Source organism: Sciurus vulgaris (genome assembly GCF_902686455.1).
Source record: "Sciurus vulgaris genome assembly, chromosome: 8".
Taxonomy (NCBI): Eukaryota; Metazoa; Chordata; class Mammalia; order Rodentia; family Sciuridae; genus Sciurus; species Sciurus vulgaris.
Genome location: NC_136468.1, coordinates 63,887,972 through 63,906,871, shown reverse-complemented (window position 1 = coordinate 63,906,871; position 18,900 = coordinate 63,887,972). Strand labels below are relative to the sequence as shown.

Here is an 18,900-nt window from a genome sequence, read left to right as displayed (position 1 = left end):
AAGAGAAAACAGAGAATCTAGGTAAAATATTAAAAACGAATAGTTTAAAGGGATCAGAGAGCTACTGACTCAACAAGCTGAGAAACTCTAAGATTTGGAAGAGAACCCTGTAGAGGTAAGGGAAGAATTGATGGTGACTTTCGTGAATTTTGGGATCTTAGAAATTTGAGTTTAGATTTAGCCTGGGAAGAAAGCCACTGCTGGAGATCAGAGTAACCAGTATAGAGTTTAAGAGAGATTAGAGTGACAAAATATAAACTTGAGAGATCTCAAGCACTTGGCCAAGTAACCCTTGATATTTGTCAAATTCTGAAGCTGCAGGGTCTTCTGACCAAAATAAATTTAAAAATAATTAAGGCTAAGCTCAAACTCCCAAGATGCACCCTCGGTTTTCTGCAATCTTGCAATCCTGAGCAGAAAAACATTTTAATATATTCATGTTCAAGGTGTGCCAAGGGGAAGGTCTTACATGAATACACTGGGTTAGAGTTCATCCTGTGTATCAAATCCAGCCACCCTCTATTTTTGTATGGGTCATGAATGAACAGTAAATATCTTTTAAACAGTTGATACAATCAGAAGACTATTTTGTCAAGTGAAAGAATGTAAAGTTACATTTCTGTGTCAATGGATAAAGATTTAGCAGAATATACTTAGGACCTTCATATACTGATTTGGGTTGTTTTTGAACAATGAGTGGTTGCAAAGAGACTAATGATCTGCAAAGTTCAAAATATTTATTACCAGGCCCTTTACAGAAAATGTTTGCCAACCTGTACTAGCCTGTTAGTTGAAAACCCTAGTAGGCAAATGCCCTGAGGACGGGGTAAAACAGAGTATACTGTGCCTTACCAGAACTCAACCCGAGCTCAGGTTGGCTCAGTTCTAAATTGGATTAGGGTAATTAGCTTTCCCTCTATCTGCCTAGCAGAGGAAGGGTGAGTCTTTACTAAAGAAAGATATTATCTGAAACAGCTACAGGTTTTGAAGACACATTTTATGCACACTCCAGCATTCAGAAAATTAATATACTGTGTGTCCGAACTGATGTTTGATACATGATTGACCTAACAGTAATCCCTTAATATCCAACATTTTAAACAAGCTACAGTCTATGTTAAGGAAAGGAAAAATAAAACGTAAGTAACAACATTACGTAAGTGTACTTTTCTTGGCAAGAAAACTTAAATATGTGTCCAGAATAACAGCATTTTCATTAAGTAAATGCTAGTTTCCATTGTATGACATTCCAATAGTATGTGGAACTATCTATGAATTATTTATTTTGTAGAAAATGAAAACAGATAGTAATTGATCAGTTATAAATCATTCAAAACCAGAAACTTTTTATAGGATTCATTTGTCAATTACATTTGGTTCATAGGACACTGACATTATATATAAGGCACCATCCTGAGAAGACTCACAAATGCGGTTTTTTTTTCCTCAAAAATCTGATAAAACTGAAATATTTTAATTTGGCAATGTGTTATGCCTACTTTTCCCTAGGATTTTAAAATTTGACTTTAATAGCATTTATAATAAAAAGAAAAATTCAAAGGAACAAAACAGTTATGAAGTTCAATACGTCACAGAACTGCAAAATTGTTAAATTCATTTTAATTAGGATATACTAAGATTTTACATCTGTGTCATAAGTAAAGTATAACTCTCAGATATAATAGATCTGGTCATTTTAATTTATAACCTATCACAATTTGCAACACACATCTTATTGATGTCAATGAAATATAACCCAAATGTGCTCAAAAGTCCAGGTCATATAATAATTTTGTGGGTTAAACCACATACAGTTGTACTGTGATACGGGAGGAATAGAGATATAGTTATGAATATGAAATTCAATGTAGACATTGATTTGAAACTGGATATTTATGTATTTATATGTGCATAAAATTGCATTTATTTTTAATTTAACTCAGCAGTGTGTCTAGCCTGTGAACAGCTGCCTTATAACAGAAACACATGATGTTATTTGAAAAAGCCAGTATTGTTAAAATGAAAGGACTTTAAGAATTAGACACTTTTTAAAAGTTGATTTTGTAAAAACTTTCAAAAAAGTTTAAATACCAGTTTCCTGTTTTGTCACTCTTTAGAGCTCACAATGATAGATGCCTCTGAACGGGGAAGTAATGATTTGATCAGATAAAGTACATGTGGCCAAATAATATATCATCGGGAGAGTATGGTTTTACCATTTTAGCTGAATTATAAGCACTGTTTCAACATTAACCTCAATATTTTTAAAAACACATGTATCACTTACAGACTTCACCTATGAAATTAAACAATTTAAAAAAAAGGTTTACCTTCATCTAGTCCTCTGAACTATTTTTAAAAAGTTCTTCACATCTAATGCAAACAGTCTGTTTTTAAGCAAGTCTATTATATTTAAACTGAGTGCTAGAAAACAGTAAGAACAATCTAAGACTCATGTAATTAGTTCTTGTATTTATAGATTTGATTAAAAATATATCTTTATTAATATTGGTTCCCTAATAACTGACGGAATGCTATGCCTTTGAATACAAGCAAATATTATTTATAATTCCACAATACTTTTTCTCTATGCATCATATCTGACTCCAGCTAAAGATCAGAGTCCTCAGAGAGACATATTGCAAACCAAAAGTCCTTAGTAGGTGGTGGAAAGTCAGGCCAGGAGTCAAACAGAATCAACAGAGATGACAGAGATGTGATATTCAGCACAGTCTCCTCAGGGAGAAAAGGCAAAACCACATGGCCCTGCTGAAATGCCGAGTTAATTCTCTCCTATCTGAGCTTTAAATAGTACATTTTGAAAACTGTTCCAACTAGATTATTGCTTCTTTAGGTGAGTCCCTCTTTTAAGAAACACAAACATTCTCAAAGGGCATTGCTGAAACACCATAAAAACTTAATAACCTACCATTTTCTTTGCACTCTTCTGGAGGTTTAGCCTTTTTCGCAAGTCGTGGATCCAGCCATGATGTTGTCTTTGTGTTATGGCTGAAAAGAAAAGAGATCACTCTGAACAGACACATACTAAAAGGAATCAAGTTTATTCCTTAAGAAAAAAATAACCGGGGTTAGTCCAACAAAATTGCAATCGATACACTTAATTTGCTTACTGGTTCTAAGTAGCCCTGAAGGAGGTGTAAGAGTAATTGTGCAAGGCAGCTGTAAATTTGGCAACCTCAGCTCCCTGTCCTCAAAGCAGCTATTTTTATTAAAATCAACTTGAATGTTGCCAAGTTAACCTCATTGAAAATGCAGAACTCATCCAGAGCAAAAGGAATTTATTACAAATACAGGATTCTCCAGTTGGAAGAGCACAGTCTACAGACTCTGATACTGTTTCCTGAGTTTTGCAAATGCATTATTTTCATCTTAAACCTGCCCTTTTCATAAACAACTGTTCTTTTAACAACAGAGCTGGCAGAGGCAGTACAAAAGTGATGCAAATTACAGCATGTTCCTGGGATTCCTACATTTTCTCAAAAAGTGATTAATGGCAATTTTCTTAACTAGCAATGAGCTAACACCCTCCTAAATATTTTCTAGGAGGGTAGAGGGTACACATGTCTATATTCTCATGTTTCTGAAATGAAATTTTTATGAAATGAAATTTTTAGGATTTAATGAAAAAATGACATTTTCATTTTGAAAAAAGTTTTCTTACAAGACTTTTGCCATAAATCTAAGACTCAAAAGAGCAATGTTTTCAAAGGAAATTTACTTCAAGTGCTCCTCATATCACCTGCACTGGAGTCACCTGGTGAACTTGCTGGCAATGCTTTCTGGGTCCTTCCAAATCAGAATCTGAGGTGGGACCACAAAGCCTCCATCATCTGTGAGCAATGTAGATGATTCTTATGCACATCATAATTCAAAGACCACTCAATGGCTCAGGTGCACATTAGAGCTAAAACACTGTGTACAGTTACAGCAAGCAATCTCACCTGCCAATGGACAAATTATCAAGAATGCAATAAGCTTCAGAATAGAATATGCTTTCAGAAAAGTATGAGGTTTATACAGAAACACTTGGAAGACCAACTAAAGGAACATGAATAAGAAAAATGGAAAGTAGGTTGGAAATAGAAATTAGGATCAGACAATAGGGGTACTTGAGCACAGTTGTTAGAAGGTCAAATGTTAATGATGATAAAAATTTTAGGTGTATTTTTCTCCCTTTAATGAAGTTTAACCATATGTCATCGTGTTAGAGCCACAAATGTTAGCTAGGAAATCTGATGGACCAATCTGTATTAAAGTTCAGAAAAGTTCTCCTAGCAGTATATTTTATAGTGAACTTGTAGATATTAAGTTTCCTCATAATGAAGGGAATTCTGAAGCCAAAAAGGATAGAGGAAGGAGCCAAGATGGGCTATGGGGAGTTGTTCCAAGGTGTTAAAGCACTCTTCAAATATCATTTTCTTGATGATCATTACGTGTGCCTACGCGCATAAGGCCATCTCTGATTTGAGATTGGGTTAAGACTGGTGGGTAATGAAATCTCTGCTACTTAAAAAAGATCCACTTTTATTTCTGACTCTGATGTGGAGTAAAGAGAAAATACTCTCCACTTTCCTCACCTGTAAGAGCTCAATGATAGATGCCTCTGAACAGGGCTCTAATAACTTGATCAGATAAAGTCTGTGTATTTGATCCAGTAATAAATCATCAGGAGAACATGCCAACTTTTATTTCCCCCCAATTTGACCTTTGTAAAGTCTGATGGTGCTTCATTATCAAGTTTCAGGAGGATATAAAGTATTGTGGACACTTTCATCTGGTTCTAGCCCTCATTTATATGATGTCAATATAATCTTGTATTTTCCTCTGAAGACTTGATGCTCTTGCATGGAGGTGTGGACTAGTTTAAATGTGAGGACAGGAATACTGGCTTCAGAATTTTCTGCTCTTATTTTTAATAAATTGCTTTTAAACTAGTCATTATACACATGACTCAGTGTGCTGTGCATGTGTGTGTATATTGATCTGCATGTTTCTATAGGGGAGGGACTTTGAGGGTGGGCAAGGAAAAGGAATTTCTTGCCCTGCTTCTGCCAAATCCTTCAAATTCTTTCTCCATTTCAGAGAAAAGTCATTTCCCTGTCCTTTAGACATATTTATAAAAGCGAACACATCTATGGATAAACATTAAGGACCATTAGGAAATCACTACAGGGAGTCAAATTACCATTTCTATACCACACCACCATGGGTCTAAAATTCTGGCTAATTTAAAGGGGAATTGTGAACTTTCTGCTTTCCTAAGTTTGTATAAAGCATTTCATTACAGGATGATTTTTTTTTTTTTTTTTTTTAGGTTGAACTAGCATTAACTGTGTGTCACTTTAATACATTTTGACAGACCGAGTCTCTTATGGTTAACAGCATTTTAGCTGTTCTTCAGAAATGATTCTGAAAGAAATGTGGATAGTAGTTACCTCCAATAATTGTCTTAAACATCACATGAATATACAGCACAGTATTTTCAATAGTGACTCTCACCAGCCTTATAATTTGCATGCTCCTTCCAGATGCCGTACAAAAGGGACATTTTTAATGCATTTGGGAGACAACAGACCAAATAGTTTTCCACTTCCTTTAAATCACATATTTTTAAACTCTAATAATTCCACTTGAAAATAGCATTAAATGCTGGTCAGGAAGCTGTGTACAAAATGGAATCATTGAAGAATTCACCATCTACATACTACATTTCCTCCAATTTGAGAAGGTGATTTCGTTTCATTTTCTTAGCTAGTTCAGATTCAGATGCATGATATCAGTTTTCTATATCAAATTAAATTGTATTGCATAAATACTAGGAAAAGAAAATGCTATATAGTCTTATTTTGCAATTTGTTTTAACCCGATACCTATATATACACAGTTTACTTTTGCACAGAAACTTTTTTATTCTAATTGGGGATTGGAACATACAGTTTTTAGGAACATTGAATCATAAAATTACACTGCTTTACATATTTCTATGGATAGAACTAACCTGTTGAGCACTAATGTGAAAGATCAAATGGAGAAAAGTCAATAGCTATTTAAGCTCAGTCAATGTCAAAAAAGCTGGATGAAAATCTTTAAAATATGTTTTATCCTATGGGTATATCCAAAAATCTTCTCTAATGTTAAACTATATATTGAATCTATCTAGAGGATTAGGAAAAGCCAGAACTGAGGTTTCATTCAACTCTACAGTTGTAGTTTAAATTCAAATCAGGTTAGCCTTGAAGATATGCAGTAGGTTGACCTGTAATGAATCAGAAATTTCTGTGCATTTTGTAAGTTTAACCTTTGCCAAACTGACAAAAGCAGCAGGTTAAATAATAACATCTTAACTTCTGAGAAAACATTCTCACATAGAGCATGCTTCTTTTCAACTGGAAAAGCTACTCACAGTACAGCACGTCATAGCACAGCCAATAATACTATCTCACAGTTCTCACTGTCTACTCTGTTGGGGACTCAGTAGAATTTTCACAGCATCTCATTTAGTGTCAATGAGTCTGTGGCTAAGTATTATTAACTCTATTTTATACATGGAGAAACAAAGATTGAGAGAATGTAGAAACTCAGGTTACAAAGCTAGTATGTGAAAATGAAAGAGGGAGTGTGTACCCAGATATAACTGAATCCCAAATCCAAGGGTTTTTGGTGAAACTAGGTGCATACTGAACCTAACCACTGCTTGCATTTGGAGTATTGTATGCCACTTCCCTGGGAGGCAATCCAGCTGGAGTCCAAGCTCCTGCCAGTCATTCAGAAATAAACACCTACAATTTGAGGGTAGTGATCATGACTTAAATTCTTTTGGAAGTGTTGAGCCTTGTTCTTAGTAGGTATTAAATTAAATTGCATGTGCATAGAAGTGAAAGGGCTTTGGAATTGGTAAGGCACTGAAAATATCATTGGAAAATTTTTTTCTCCTTATTAACTTTAAATTCTCTAAACAAATAGTTTTCAAGTCAATTTTTATTCATTCAAATCTAAATACTTTCCAGAATAAAGCCTTTTTAAAAAATTCTTATTCATATAATACACATCTGAATATTATATCTTGGGCCCTAAAGTTAAAAAAATGCTGCCAATGGGTTGAGTATTATTAGGAGCAGAGCTTGAAAATTTCTTATAGCTCATGCCACACTCTCCTATATTCCATTTTTTTCATTTGCTCTGTTTTTCCAGTGAGGATAAACACCACTTCCCAGTTTCTTAGGTTTATTTAACTGGATTCTTAAGAGGAACCAAATTCAAACCCAATTTTAAGGCATGCTTTCCTTTGTTTTCTCTTTTCTGTTTCCTCCTCTTCTTTCTTTCCTTTTATTGCCACCTGGACCAGAACAACATTCCCATCACTGCATGAATATTGGAAGTGCTTTCACTCAATAGAAACGTTATGAGTGGAACAAGAATCTTTTTGATTACATGTTCTTTTCCTTTTCCCCATTTTCTCTAAAAACAGATTTTAGAGTCAATAATTATTCAAATTGTGCATGGATGTTAAGGCTTCAATAACAGCAGTTGCATAGGTTCAGAGACAAAAATCAGAAATCACTGACCATAATTTATGAATTAATCAAATATTATTTTTATAGGTACATAAATTGATTATATCTAATAGTAAAATCCTCAAGATGATTATATTACTTCCTGAAGACTTTAACTTCCTTCTGCATCATCATTCCTAAAAGAACTATTAAAGACAGTGATTGGATATATGATTAACAGTGGAAACTTTTTCAAAGACTCCATTTACTCAAAGTTTTACTAATTTTTTTCCTATTTATCCAAAGGTAATGCACACATGACACTACTGTCAGTGATCTTTTAATGGCTGTTTCCTAAATAATGCTCCTATAATTTTCCTCAAGCATGTAAGTCAGGGAGCTTGCCGCCATGCTGCCTTTCGTGTATTTAGTAAACTCCTTAAAAAAGAGGTTTTATGGGCCGGGGATATAGCCCAGTTGGTACAGTGCTTGCCTGGCATGCATATGGCCCTGGGTTCAATCCCCAGCACCACAAAAAGAAAAAAAATAGGTTTTATTATAAATATTGTTTTGGACATTGTGGGTGCTGTTTCACACTATTTTGTCTGAAACACTTATTTTCTGACTGGAGATTACACCAGGATCTGTGCAGTTGTGTACACACACACATACACACACACACACACACACACACACAGATACAAATAGAGAGGATAGCTACTGCTTTTGTAATACATTTCATAGAAAGTAAGCTTAAGCCAGATTTTGCTACTAGTAAGGATATGCCAAGTCAAGAATGAGAAAGCATTCATTTTTCTGGTATTGCTGCATGCCATTTACATTTCTCTCCAGTAAGTGTCCATAGTGTTTTGCCTTCTATGTAATATATGAAGTTTCAAAGTATTGGAAATGGTAACTGATGATTTATGCAAAACTTAAGGGGATATGGAAATAGCAACGCAAGAAGAAACATAGACTTACTGTATGTTTGTTTAGATTTAAGAGCAAATTCATCCCTTACAAAGATTTGGAAACCTTCTACAGCCATGACATTTTTCACAGATGTGATTTCCAGTTTTAAAAGCCTGCATTTAAAAGTCTATTATTTGAGATGACATAGTGTTCACTGCCATTCAGGAAGATGGTAGTAAACAAATAGGTTCTTGTTGTCGTTTTGTTTTTTGCCAAAGCAATAGCAGTCTCTTTTGTGTCACTAACTAAACTGACTCCCAAACAAAGAAGTAATTTAATGGGATTCCTAAAGCATGTCAATCCAGATTAACCCTGTGGCAGCTCCTCTTTATGGAACATTTAGCCTCTGGAATAGTAAATTTCTGGCCAAGAAACTTATTAAACAAATACCATTTGTAATATAAAAGTTTACTTTAGCCAATGTATATTTATAAACTGGAGGTAGTATGGGATAATGGGAATGGCTTTGTAGGGTGACAGAGTGATGTGACCTTGGGGGTGTTAATTTGTCCAAGGGTGCCTTAGAACCTCATCTATAAAATCAAGCCCTGCCTTGGGTGGTTGTAATATGATATATGCAAAGTAGGCACCATAGTAAATTGGTTTAGAGCAAGGACCCTGGAGACATAGTACATTCCATGGAAGTCTGAACCTTGTCAGTTTTGTTGGCTGCTGTATTGCTGGGATTTAAAATGGTTCTTAGCACAGAGTATGTGTCCTCAAAATAGTTGAATAAATAGATTCAAAGAATCCTGTTTCTGTTACTTCTTAGTTATATTCCTTCTAGGCAAATAGTTATTTCTATAAGCCTCAATTTCATGAAGTGAGGATTAAATGAAAAGAGTGTGAATGCTTAACATGTTAGTTATTTTTGTTAAGGTAATTTGAGTACAACCTAAAAAAAAGTGGGTACTTGATATACCTTATTTGAATTTACATTTACATATTCCTCATTTGAATTTATAATTAAATATTCTGCCTTTTTAAAAGCTATATTAATGAAGATGATCTAAGACAAAGAAACAACTGATTTCACACAATATTATGCATTTGAAAGTCTTTTGAAAATTGCTAAACATGACATTATTACTATTTTAAAGCATCTTTGGAAGAGTGCATTCAACTCATAATTTAAAATTATGTTCTTTAAACATACTTTATTAGATACTCACCTTTTCCCATTTAAATATTATAAATGATAAAAGAAATCTGCTTTAATATCAAAAGAAGCAGTTTCAAGAGTGGGGAAAACATAGTTGGTCCACTAATCCACCAGGGTTGAGAACAAAAAGAGATAAAAGCTTTATTTTTTTAAATGCACAACTTATGAAGAATGAGCCATATAAACCATTTTGCAGTAACAAGTACATAATAAATACTTCAAAACATTGTTGCATAGAAGATTAATAAATGTAATTATTTGTTACCTCAATTTAAAACCCATAATGCTTATATATATCTTTTTAAAGCACAAAGTTAATGTTTCAGTATAGGCAGAGTTCTTTTCTATTTATAGATTAATAAATAAATAAGTAAATAATATATATGTGTATGTATGCATGATATATATCTTATACACAAAACCAGAATCTTTCTTGTTCATTTCACGTATTTTCTGTTTTATCATGAGCCTCATTTCACAGGAGACAAAATCTAGTGAAGTTTAATGGGGGCGCAAGAGCTGTCTGTCAGGAAAACTTATATTACTCTAAGTGGATCTCACTACCTGCGCTAGGGGAGGGCTTTCACTGAGGTTAGCTCTCTCTCCTCACAGTTCTTTTACTTTTAACTTTGTCTACTTTACCTTCCTTTTTTATTATTTTACCTTTCCTTTTTAAAAACATTTAGATCCATGTTAAAACATTTAGATCCATGTTAGTTTTTAAAAATTTCACTTATTAACTACTATACTCTTTAAAACATTTTTTTTTTTTTTTAGTTGTAGTCAGACACAATACCTTTATTCATTTTTTATGTGGTGCTGAGAATTGAACCCGGTGCCTTACACATGCTAGTCAAGCACTCTACCACTGAGCCACATTCCAGTCCCTGTACTCATTTTTAATTGATAAATAAAAATCCTATATCTTATATTCTTGAAAACTGCTGAGTAGATTTTAAGTGTTCTCACCACACACACACAAAAATGATACATATATAAGATACTGACTCTGTTAATATGCTGGAGTTAGCCACCCCACGAGGTGCATGTAGTTCCACCTTGCTCTTTTATTTAGCTTCCTGTTACCTTGACTTTGCTTCAGGACTGTCTCTGGGACACAGCACAGCTCAATTTCTAGGAAGGTTCTCATTGTCTAACCATATTCCCTCCCTTGTCATAGTCTCCTGCTCTATCAGATCTGTTTCCAAGGGACTTTCATAGTATAAAGTCTGCTCACAAAAGAATTTCTTGTGATACCAATAGCAAAGGTACTCACAGATCAATGAAAGCGGGTGAAAATGTTGACATGAAAACGTAGTTGGGAAAGGAAGGGGCACTCAAGAGTAAAGAGTGAAATCAGACAGGATTGTGTGGAAATTAAGGGACCAGACAAAAAAGGCACTGATCCACTCTTTTCTAGAGCTAGTCAAAATTGAGCCTTGAGATTCAAAGGTGATTTTGTCTCTCTTCTCCAACTCGATAATCAGTTTGAAAGAAGGGATAACAACTTGTGAATCTTTGAATGCCAACACTGATTGAGTGACCAAAATAATGCAATCATTTTCCTAGATTCTCTCAAACTTGGAGAGTCTTATTACTTCCTATATACTCAAAGCACAACTTCAGTCTTTAAAAGACCCATTTCTTCACATCCCCAAAACTGACCAGGTTAAAAGAGGAAAGTTTATTTTATAATCACAAAGGAGCTTTTTATAATTGCAGTATTAGAAACATTGTGTGGAAACAGTTCTTTCATCAACTTATTTCTTTCCTTTCATTGTTTCTACATATCCTCACCCCCCCTTTGTTGCATAATTAAAGTGTTCATATCATCAGTTTTCTTCTTCTGAACATTATTCTGAACAATATCTGACAATATTTTTACTTCTGATCTATAATAATGCTATGCTTATCAATATCAAAATTGTGTTTCTAGAGATACACATAGAGAGGACATTTTAGTTTGTTATATTTTACAAAATTCTAGATAACTTCTTTTCTAATTAACTAATAATAGATGTCTCTGTTTCATTGTTTATAGCAATAAAAAATCGTGCAAGATTCTTTTTTTTTTTAATTTAGAACATTTGCCAAAAGGTGAATGCTAGTGATTCATTTTCTGCAAAACACTGCATTTCTCATCCATGTTGGAGTCAAACAGAGCTGAAGTAATTACCTGATTATGCATTCCCTTGGCCACATGTATCAAAGTTTCCAACTTCATGTGAGAATTAAATATTGGTATGTGGTAACATTTCAATTTCACAACTGAGTTTTACCTATGGAGATCTAAGTCATAAACCACTCTAGGTTGGGAAAGGGAATCCAGTTTTTAATATTTTTCTTGAATAATCAGATTTTACATATTTTTATCTACTGCCAGCACTGAGAACTTCGGTTTCTATGATTATTTTTTCTCCCTAAGGCATATAAAACTGAGAAAATAAGAGTTGTGTGTTAATAATATTTTTAGTTTTTACTTTTCCTAATGAACATTTTGGGTATCTTATTCACATCAACAACTTAATTTGGGGTCAAAATATTTAACTTTAGTGTTCCTTTAAAATAGATGTTCTAATTTTGGTATTTGTCAGTAATGGGATGGAAATGGAGAACATCATGCTAAGTGAAATAAACCAGGCTCAGAAATATAAGGATTGAATGTTTTCTCTAATAGGCAGAAGCTAGAGCAAAGTGAGGGAAGAAAGAGAAGGGGGTTGGATATCTTAAAGATCATAAGGACATAGGGAAGATAAGTGGAGTTGAAGAATGTGATTGAGGAAGGAAGGTGGGACAGGAAAGGGGAGAAAATTCAGGATGGATTTGACAAAATTATACTACATGTCTATATAAATATACCATAGTAAATTCCACCTTTATGTAATCTATAAACCACCATTTATAAATAAACAAATAAATGTGTGAAAGGAAGACCAGTCAAGGAAAGGGAATGGAGGAGGGAGGAGTGGAGCAGGGATGGCAGTGGGGAATAAAATGGAATAAATCAAATTCCTTGCATGTATGATTTTGTCAAAATGAACCCAACTATCATGCATAACTATAATGCACTAATGAAAACAAAATTAATCAATAAATATTCTACTGAATGTATGCTAGGCATCTACAGTTCACAGCAACTAACTATACATTTCAAAACACCTAGAGAAGGGTTTGAAGATTTTCAAACACACACAAGTGACAATATTTGAGGAAGTGGAAATGATAATTACCTTGATTTTATTACACTAAATACATGTATCAAATTATAATATTAGATCCCATAAACATGCATAATTGCTATATGGCAATTAAAATTTTTAAGTTTTTCTATGACTAGAAATAAACAAAAGGAAAGTTGAATATTATTGTTAATAAAAATACATGAAAAATAAATATTTTAGAAAAAGTCCTAAAAGAAAAAAAGATTAGGTTGAGCATCACTAGGGAGCACCGGGTCAGCATTTGTTTCCTTGGCAAATCATAAAAATGGTAAGCAAAAAATAAAATGGAGTTTAGCAAAAGGAATTATGATGAACTACACAAAGTATTTTATTGACACCTGACCTCAGAGTCAAATGCTTACAACTTTTTATTTTTTATTATTTTATTTTTTAAATTTTTTTTTATTTTGGGACCAGCAAATGTTGTGCTATAAACAGAAGTATCGTGTTAAAGTCCTGAACATGATGGTGATATTGAATGCAAAGCAACATAAGCAGCAGGGAAGATCTCATTTGGATTATGTGGATCCTTGAGGGAGAGGAGCAAGCACCACCCCATGGAGATTTGCCTTTGTAATCATGATTGTGATAGAATTTACCAAGCGATTAATTCATTTCAGGATCAATGTAGCTGTATTCTAAGATCCTTAACTATGTTAAGGCACTATCCCATTATTCTCTCTCCAAGAAGGAAGCTGTTACTAGAAACAATAAAATCCTCTGTCTTCTTTTGACCACATCTCCCCTTGTTACATCATTTATACCCTACTATGATTTTGTGGTAATATTCCGGGAAATGTAGAAACTCACTCAATGAAGTAGACTTCGCCCTTCTCTGTATAGGCCATTTCCCAGTTATCAGGCAATGGATCTGAGTCCTCATTCTCTTCAGGCTTAGTTGGCTTTGTGTCCTCCATCTGCTCCTTGGGCTCCTCAGGCTGACCGTACACAGGTGCAGGATAAGGCTGGGAGGGAGTCTCCCCTGAGGCACCTGCACTCTTGTCTTCATGTTCACTGGATTCTACAAGAACAAGAGCATGTGGTTAGTCTCTGCAGCCACAGAAACTCTGGGATGAGTGTGAAATGTACTACATCAGGCAATATTCCCTATGAAGGCTAATGGAAAATATTTTTGAAAAAGCATAACTGCAAACAGCTCTGAAAATTCTCATTTGTCCTATTAAATTCTTTCACTCATCATTCAAGCAATTACTGCTGTTTACTGAATTCGAAATTTGGAGGATGAAATATAAGGACTATTTCCCAATATGGGTGCTATAGCAGACAAACAGAATCCTGAAGAATTTCATGTCCCAAGGCCTGGGACAAGGGAATATCACCTTGCATGGTAAAAGGGGATTTGCAGGATGTGATTAAATTAAGGACCATGAGATGGGGGGTTCTCTTTGATTATCCAGGTGGGTTCCTTATAATCACAAAGATCCTAAGAAATAGAAGGGGCAGGTAGAAAATGAGGGTGAGGAGATATGACAAAAGAAGCCTGAGGAGTTGTACTGCTGTGTGGCAGCTGGCTCTGAAGACAGAAGAACAGGAGCACAAGTCAAAGAATATGGGCTGCCTCTAGAAGCAGGAAAAGGTAAGGACATGGCTTCCTCCATAGAGACTGCAAAGAGGAACACAGCCCTGCCAATGCCTTGGTTTTAGCCCACTGAGACCCACATCAAATCTGTAACCTGCGTAAGTATAACAATGCAAGCCACTAAGTTTGTGGTGATATGTTACAGCAGCAATAGAAACCTAATGAAACAGAACGAAAACTGAAAAGCAAACCGTAAGAGGAATGATAACAGGTGTGGAGGACAAACCCAACAACATCAACATGTAAATGGTATAGTTCCAGAATGACAGGAACAACATGGGAAGAAAGAATCTGCTACACATAATAGCAGAGAATTTACCTGAATTAAAGAAGCACTCAAGTCTGCACTGAATATGAAGCCAGATGAGTGAAACATACTGGCACATCTTATTGAAATTTCCATATGACAATGTTGAAAAGTAGTGTTAGCAGCTTTCTCATTGAAGAAACAAGATTACTCACCAAGAGAAGAGAAGAACATGGGACCTTTCATCTGTCATACTTTAAGTTTAAAGAGAGTATGGTAACATCTAGTCTAGATGAGTACAGCAACCTAAGAGCCCAAATCTGCCCAAGTTATCTATTATTCATCCATGTGGGCAAAAGAAAGTCACTTTCACACATACAAAGTTCAGAATGTATACTACCAACATGTCTTAGCTGAGGACAACAGTGGGATAATTATTCTATCCATGTCATGATAAAATGGAATAGGACATAGATCTCAAAAAAGGGGGAAGAAGAAAATAAAAAGAAAATAAAAATCAAGAAAAAAAGAAATCCTGCAAAACACAGTTAAATGTAAATGATAAATAACTGAATTGCTAGAAAGTTGTAATGTGCCAAAGGCCGGTATTTGAAAGATAAGAAACATTTTACATGGAAGATGTTGTAACAGCATGGGTTCTGCACCTTATCTTAGGAGAATTCAGATTTTGGAGGGTGGAAAAGAGGTTAGAAATAAAGTCATTCTAAAGGTCTTAAGAGGAGGCACATCAGAGAGCGAGGTGGGAGGTGGTTTTAAAGGCCCCTTTCTCTCAGGATGGGATTATTGAGCAAACATTTTGGTCAAGGTGTAGGTCTCACTGTATAATTGGAGATATTTTAAAAAGACCTCCTAATGTATATTTTCTCTACACTATTTATGATTTTCTCTTTCCAGTTAGCTTTTGTACCATTAAGAACAGATCATGAGTCTTACATATCAGAGAAGAATAGAGCAGGTATCACATAGAATAAAGAAAAAATCCTTAAGATAAATGAAAGGGAAACATGCTTCAGAAGCTCCCCCAAGGGCCGTTGAACACTGACACTTTGAGTAGATCACGACTGAGATCCAGAGGGATGGGACTAGAGTGATTCTACAATTGTGTGGGAACAATCAACAGCTATGAGAATTAAAAAGTACATACACATATCCAAATGGACATATGCTTTGACTCAGTTACTGTATTTTGAGGACATATCCTCCAGAAATAAAGGCACTGTTGTATAAGAATATCTGTATAATAATATTTATTGCAGTATTGTTTGTAGTAATAAAACCCTAGAAATGGTATGAATGTATTTTTAAAAATATGATTAAGTAAAATGTGTTTATCATTACCATGGAAAGCTATGTGGTTTAAAAACAGTGAATTATATCTCTAGCCATTGACCTGAAAAGGTACTTTAATGACTATTTGAAAGAGTAGTCAAATTTTCAGAGTAATGTATATTATTAATCCTATTTTTCTAAATAAGCCAACACCAAAGTCCCTAATTTTGTATAGACTTAATAGAACATGAAAGTAGTATGGAATGATGTACAACAGACTTGTAAACTGTGATTACTTTTAGGACAGTAAATTTGGATAGCAATGGGAGAAGTTTTCTTTAATATGTCTTTGCATTTAGTGACACCTATTTTTATAACTTTGAAAATCAATAAAGATAACATGAATAAATTAAAGTAGAATGTCACCTTTGCCTCAATAGTAGTTGCTTAGGTCAATTTTTTCCTTATCTGCATTAATCAAAGAGAGAAATATTAAATTATCCTTTAGAAATTAGGAAACACAAGAATCCCATACAAGCTTTGATCACTTTGCCCATATAAAGAAAGAAATTATGAAAATATTATGGCCATTAGTGATGCAGTCTCCCTGATTCTGCATAGAGATTCTAACTTTCTAAGTTGTGTAGGAGAGAAGCAGCACAAGAAAGCAGCATTGTTCTCATTGAATTCTCTTTCTTGTAGTTTATTGCAATATCCAAGTGCCAGTATGTGGAACGCACTGTGGTGCATACGTGGAACATACTGAACCTTATGGTGAACTTTTCATGAAAAGTTACAATGCAAGGTCATGCTGATTCACTGATTCAATGTTCACTTAACAATATTTATTGAGGACTCTCTACTGGTGCCAGGCATGGAGGACAGAAGATTGAACAAGGGAGGCACGATTTTGGCTTTGATGGAATTTAAAATAAGTCATGTGTAGTCTTCATATAATCTTACATCTTCATCCAATTTTAAGTGTGATGAGAGCTACCAAAGGGGGGGGGGGGGACCAGACAAATAAGGAAAAAGGAAAAGTCCTGGTTATCCTGGTGGGAGGTGAAGCAATTTGCTGAGAGGGAGTGTGGGAGGAGCAGCAGGAGTTTGTGGGTGAGGGAGGACAGTGGGTATGGTTTTGGGCACACTGAGTTAGAGGTTTCTGCCAATCCCACAATGGAGATGTCAAGTCGGAGAGTTCTTGGCTTGGAGAGGATCAACTTGAAAGACAACAGCAGATGGCTGGATTATATTATAATTTAAGCCGTGAGTAAATGAAATTGCCAAGAGAAACAGTGTGAGAAGTGAAGACAAGATTCCCTAGAGCAGCTGTCTGAGAAACTCCAATGTTTAAGAGTCACTGTAAGGAGGAACTGGCAAGAAATTGATGAGGAAAGCAGCTGTAGAATTAATAGGAAAACCAGTCAACCATTGTGCCATGGAAGCCAAGCAAAGGATCAGAAAGCAATGGCTTTGGTCAAAGATTTTGAATAGTCCAGCAAGATAAGAACATAAAATATCTAGAAATTATTAACATGAAGGTCACTGGTGACATTAACTACCTGTTATGGAAGTGTTTGTTGTGGAGTGATGGGTGAAGTTGGATTGGAATGGGTTAAAGAATGATGAAAAGGAAAGATAGAATATGCTTAAGGAGAATTCATTCAAGAGGGTTGGATATGAACAAAATCAATGTTTCCCTACTGTTGTTTAATACTATTAAATTCTTGAGAAAAATGTCAGGCATCTCTTGAAAAAAAAATATCTAGTCTTTGAAGAAGTCTGTAATCATATTTATTGTTGTGCCAGAGATTAGTAAACAAACTGCTCCTTGTTTAACCCATTTGTTTATCACTCATTTCTTTATGCTTAATTAATCATTACATTAGCATACATGAATTAAACTCCTATGATGTACAAGATTCTTGATAAGAGCTTAATGGGGGAGTGAACAATTCTTTTCCATCAGGCTCTGATAAGTTGGGTTGAGAGGGAAGCAGTAAGTAGCACCTGTCTCCACCATCTGAACAAAATAAGACTGAAAAGCAAGGAAGGCAAATGGAGGACCATGAGTTTTCCACATTTACTATTCATAAAGACTAATCTAGGCATATAGTTCTAGTGAGAGTCAAGGGCTGCTGGTAAAACCCAGAATCAGTCTAATTTGTCTATTGCAGTGCTGAACCAGGGAGAGCCTTCCACGCAGTGGCAGAACCTGTTCCCAGAAGAGCAGAACAAAACATTTAGAGGAAGAAAAAGAGGAATGGAGCCAAGAAGGCCTAGATAATTCTTCCAAGCAGTATCATTCAGACAAGACACTCCATCAGGCCTGGGCAGTGAATCAAGGGGCCCGTGGAGTTAAATACGGTAACTTCCTGTAGATATGCAGGCAACACAGTGTGAGAAGAGCCTCCCGGATCCTGGGAACGATACATAGTACACAGTGTGGATTTGTCAAACGATACACAATGCCACAAGAGAGTTGCATAAGATTTTCTAGGGAGCCAGCGTAACAAGGGAAGAAAGAGAACCTAAGGAACTCCAAAGTTAAACAGTCAATGAGAGAAGGGACTGGTCTTATATTTCTTATATTACTGGGAAATAGCAAAAATTAATTAGTTTTATAAACATTTATTGGGAGCCTACTAAAGGTCAGGCACTAGACTATGCAATACTCAAAGACAAGTGTGGTCAAGATGGTATGTAACGGTTTGCTAGGGCTGTCAACAAATACCAACAGACTAAGTGGCTTGTAACAGATATTTATTGTCTCATGGTACTGGAAATGAGGAGTTCTTTATCAAAGGGTTGGCAGGGCCAGTTCCTTGTGGAGACTGGGAAAGGATCTGTTTCAAGCTTCTCCTAGCTTATGGTAATTCCTCGGTTTGTGCAAG

At 35.1% G+C, this 18,900-nt stretch overlaps 1 protein-coding gene across 9 annotated transcripts in view; it reads right to left on the bottom strand.

The window, feature by feature from the left end:
* The window catches only part of MAGI2 (membrane associated guanylate kinase, WW and PDZ domain containing 2), a 1,317,383-nt gene that overhangs the window by 417,327 nt on the left and 881,156 nt on the right, over positions 1 to 18,900 (bottom strand). For all 9 annotated transcript variants that reach the window (XM_079150214.1, XM_079150216.1, XM_079150215.1 and 6 more), the window contains 2 exons: positions 13,680 to 13,890; positions 2,930 to 3,009 (listed from right to left, as the gene is read on the bottom strand). In XM_079150214.1, the coding sequence (XP_079006340.1) occupies positions 2,930 to 3,009; positions 13,680 to 13,890 (291 nt within the window). The remainder of the gene's footprint in view (positions 1 to 2,929; positions 3,010 to 13,679; positions 13,891 to 18,900) is intronic.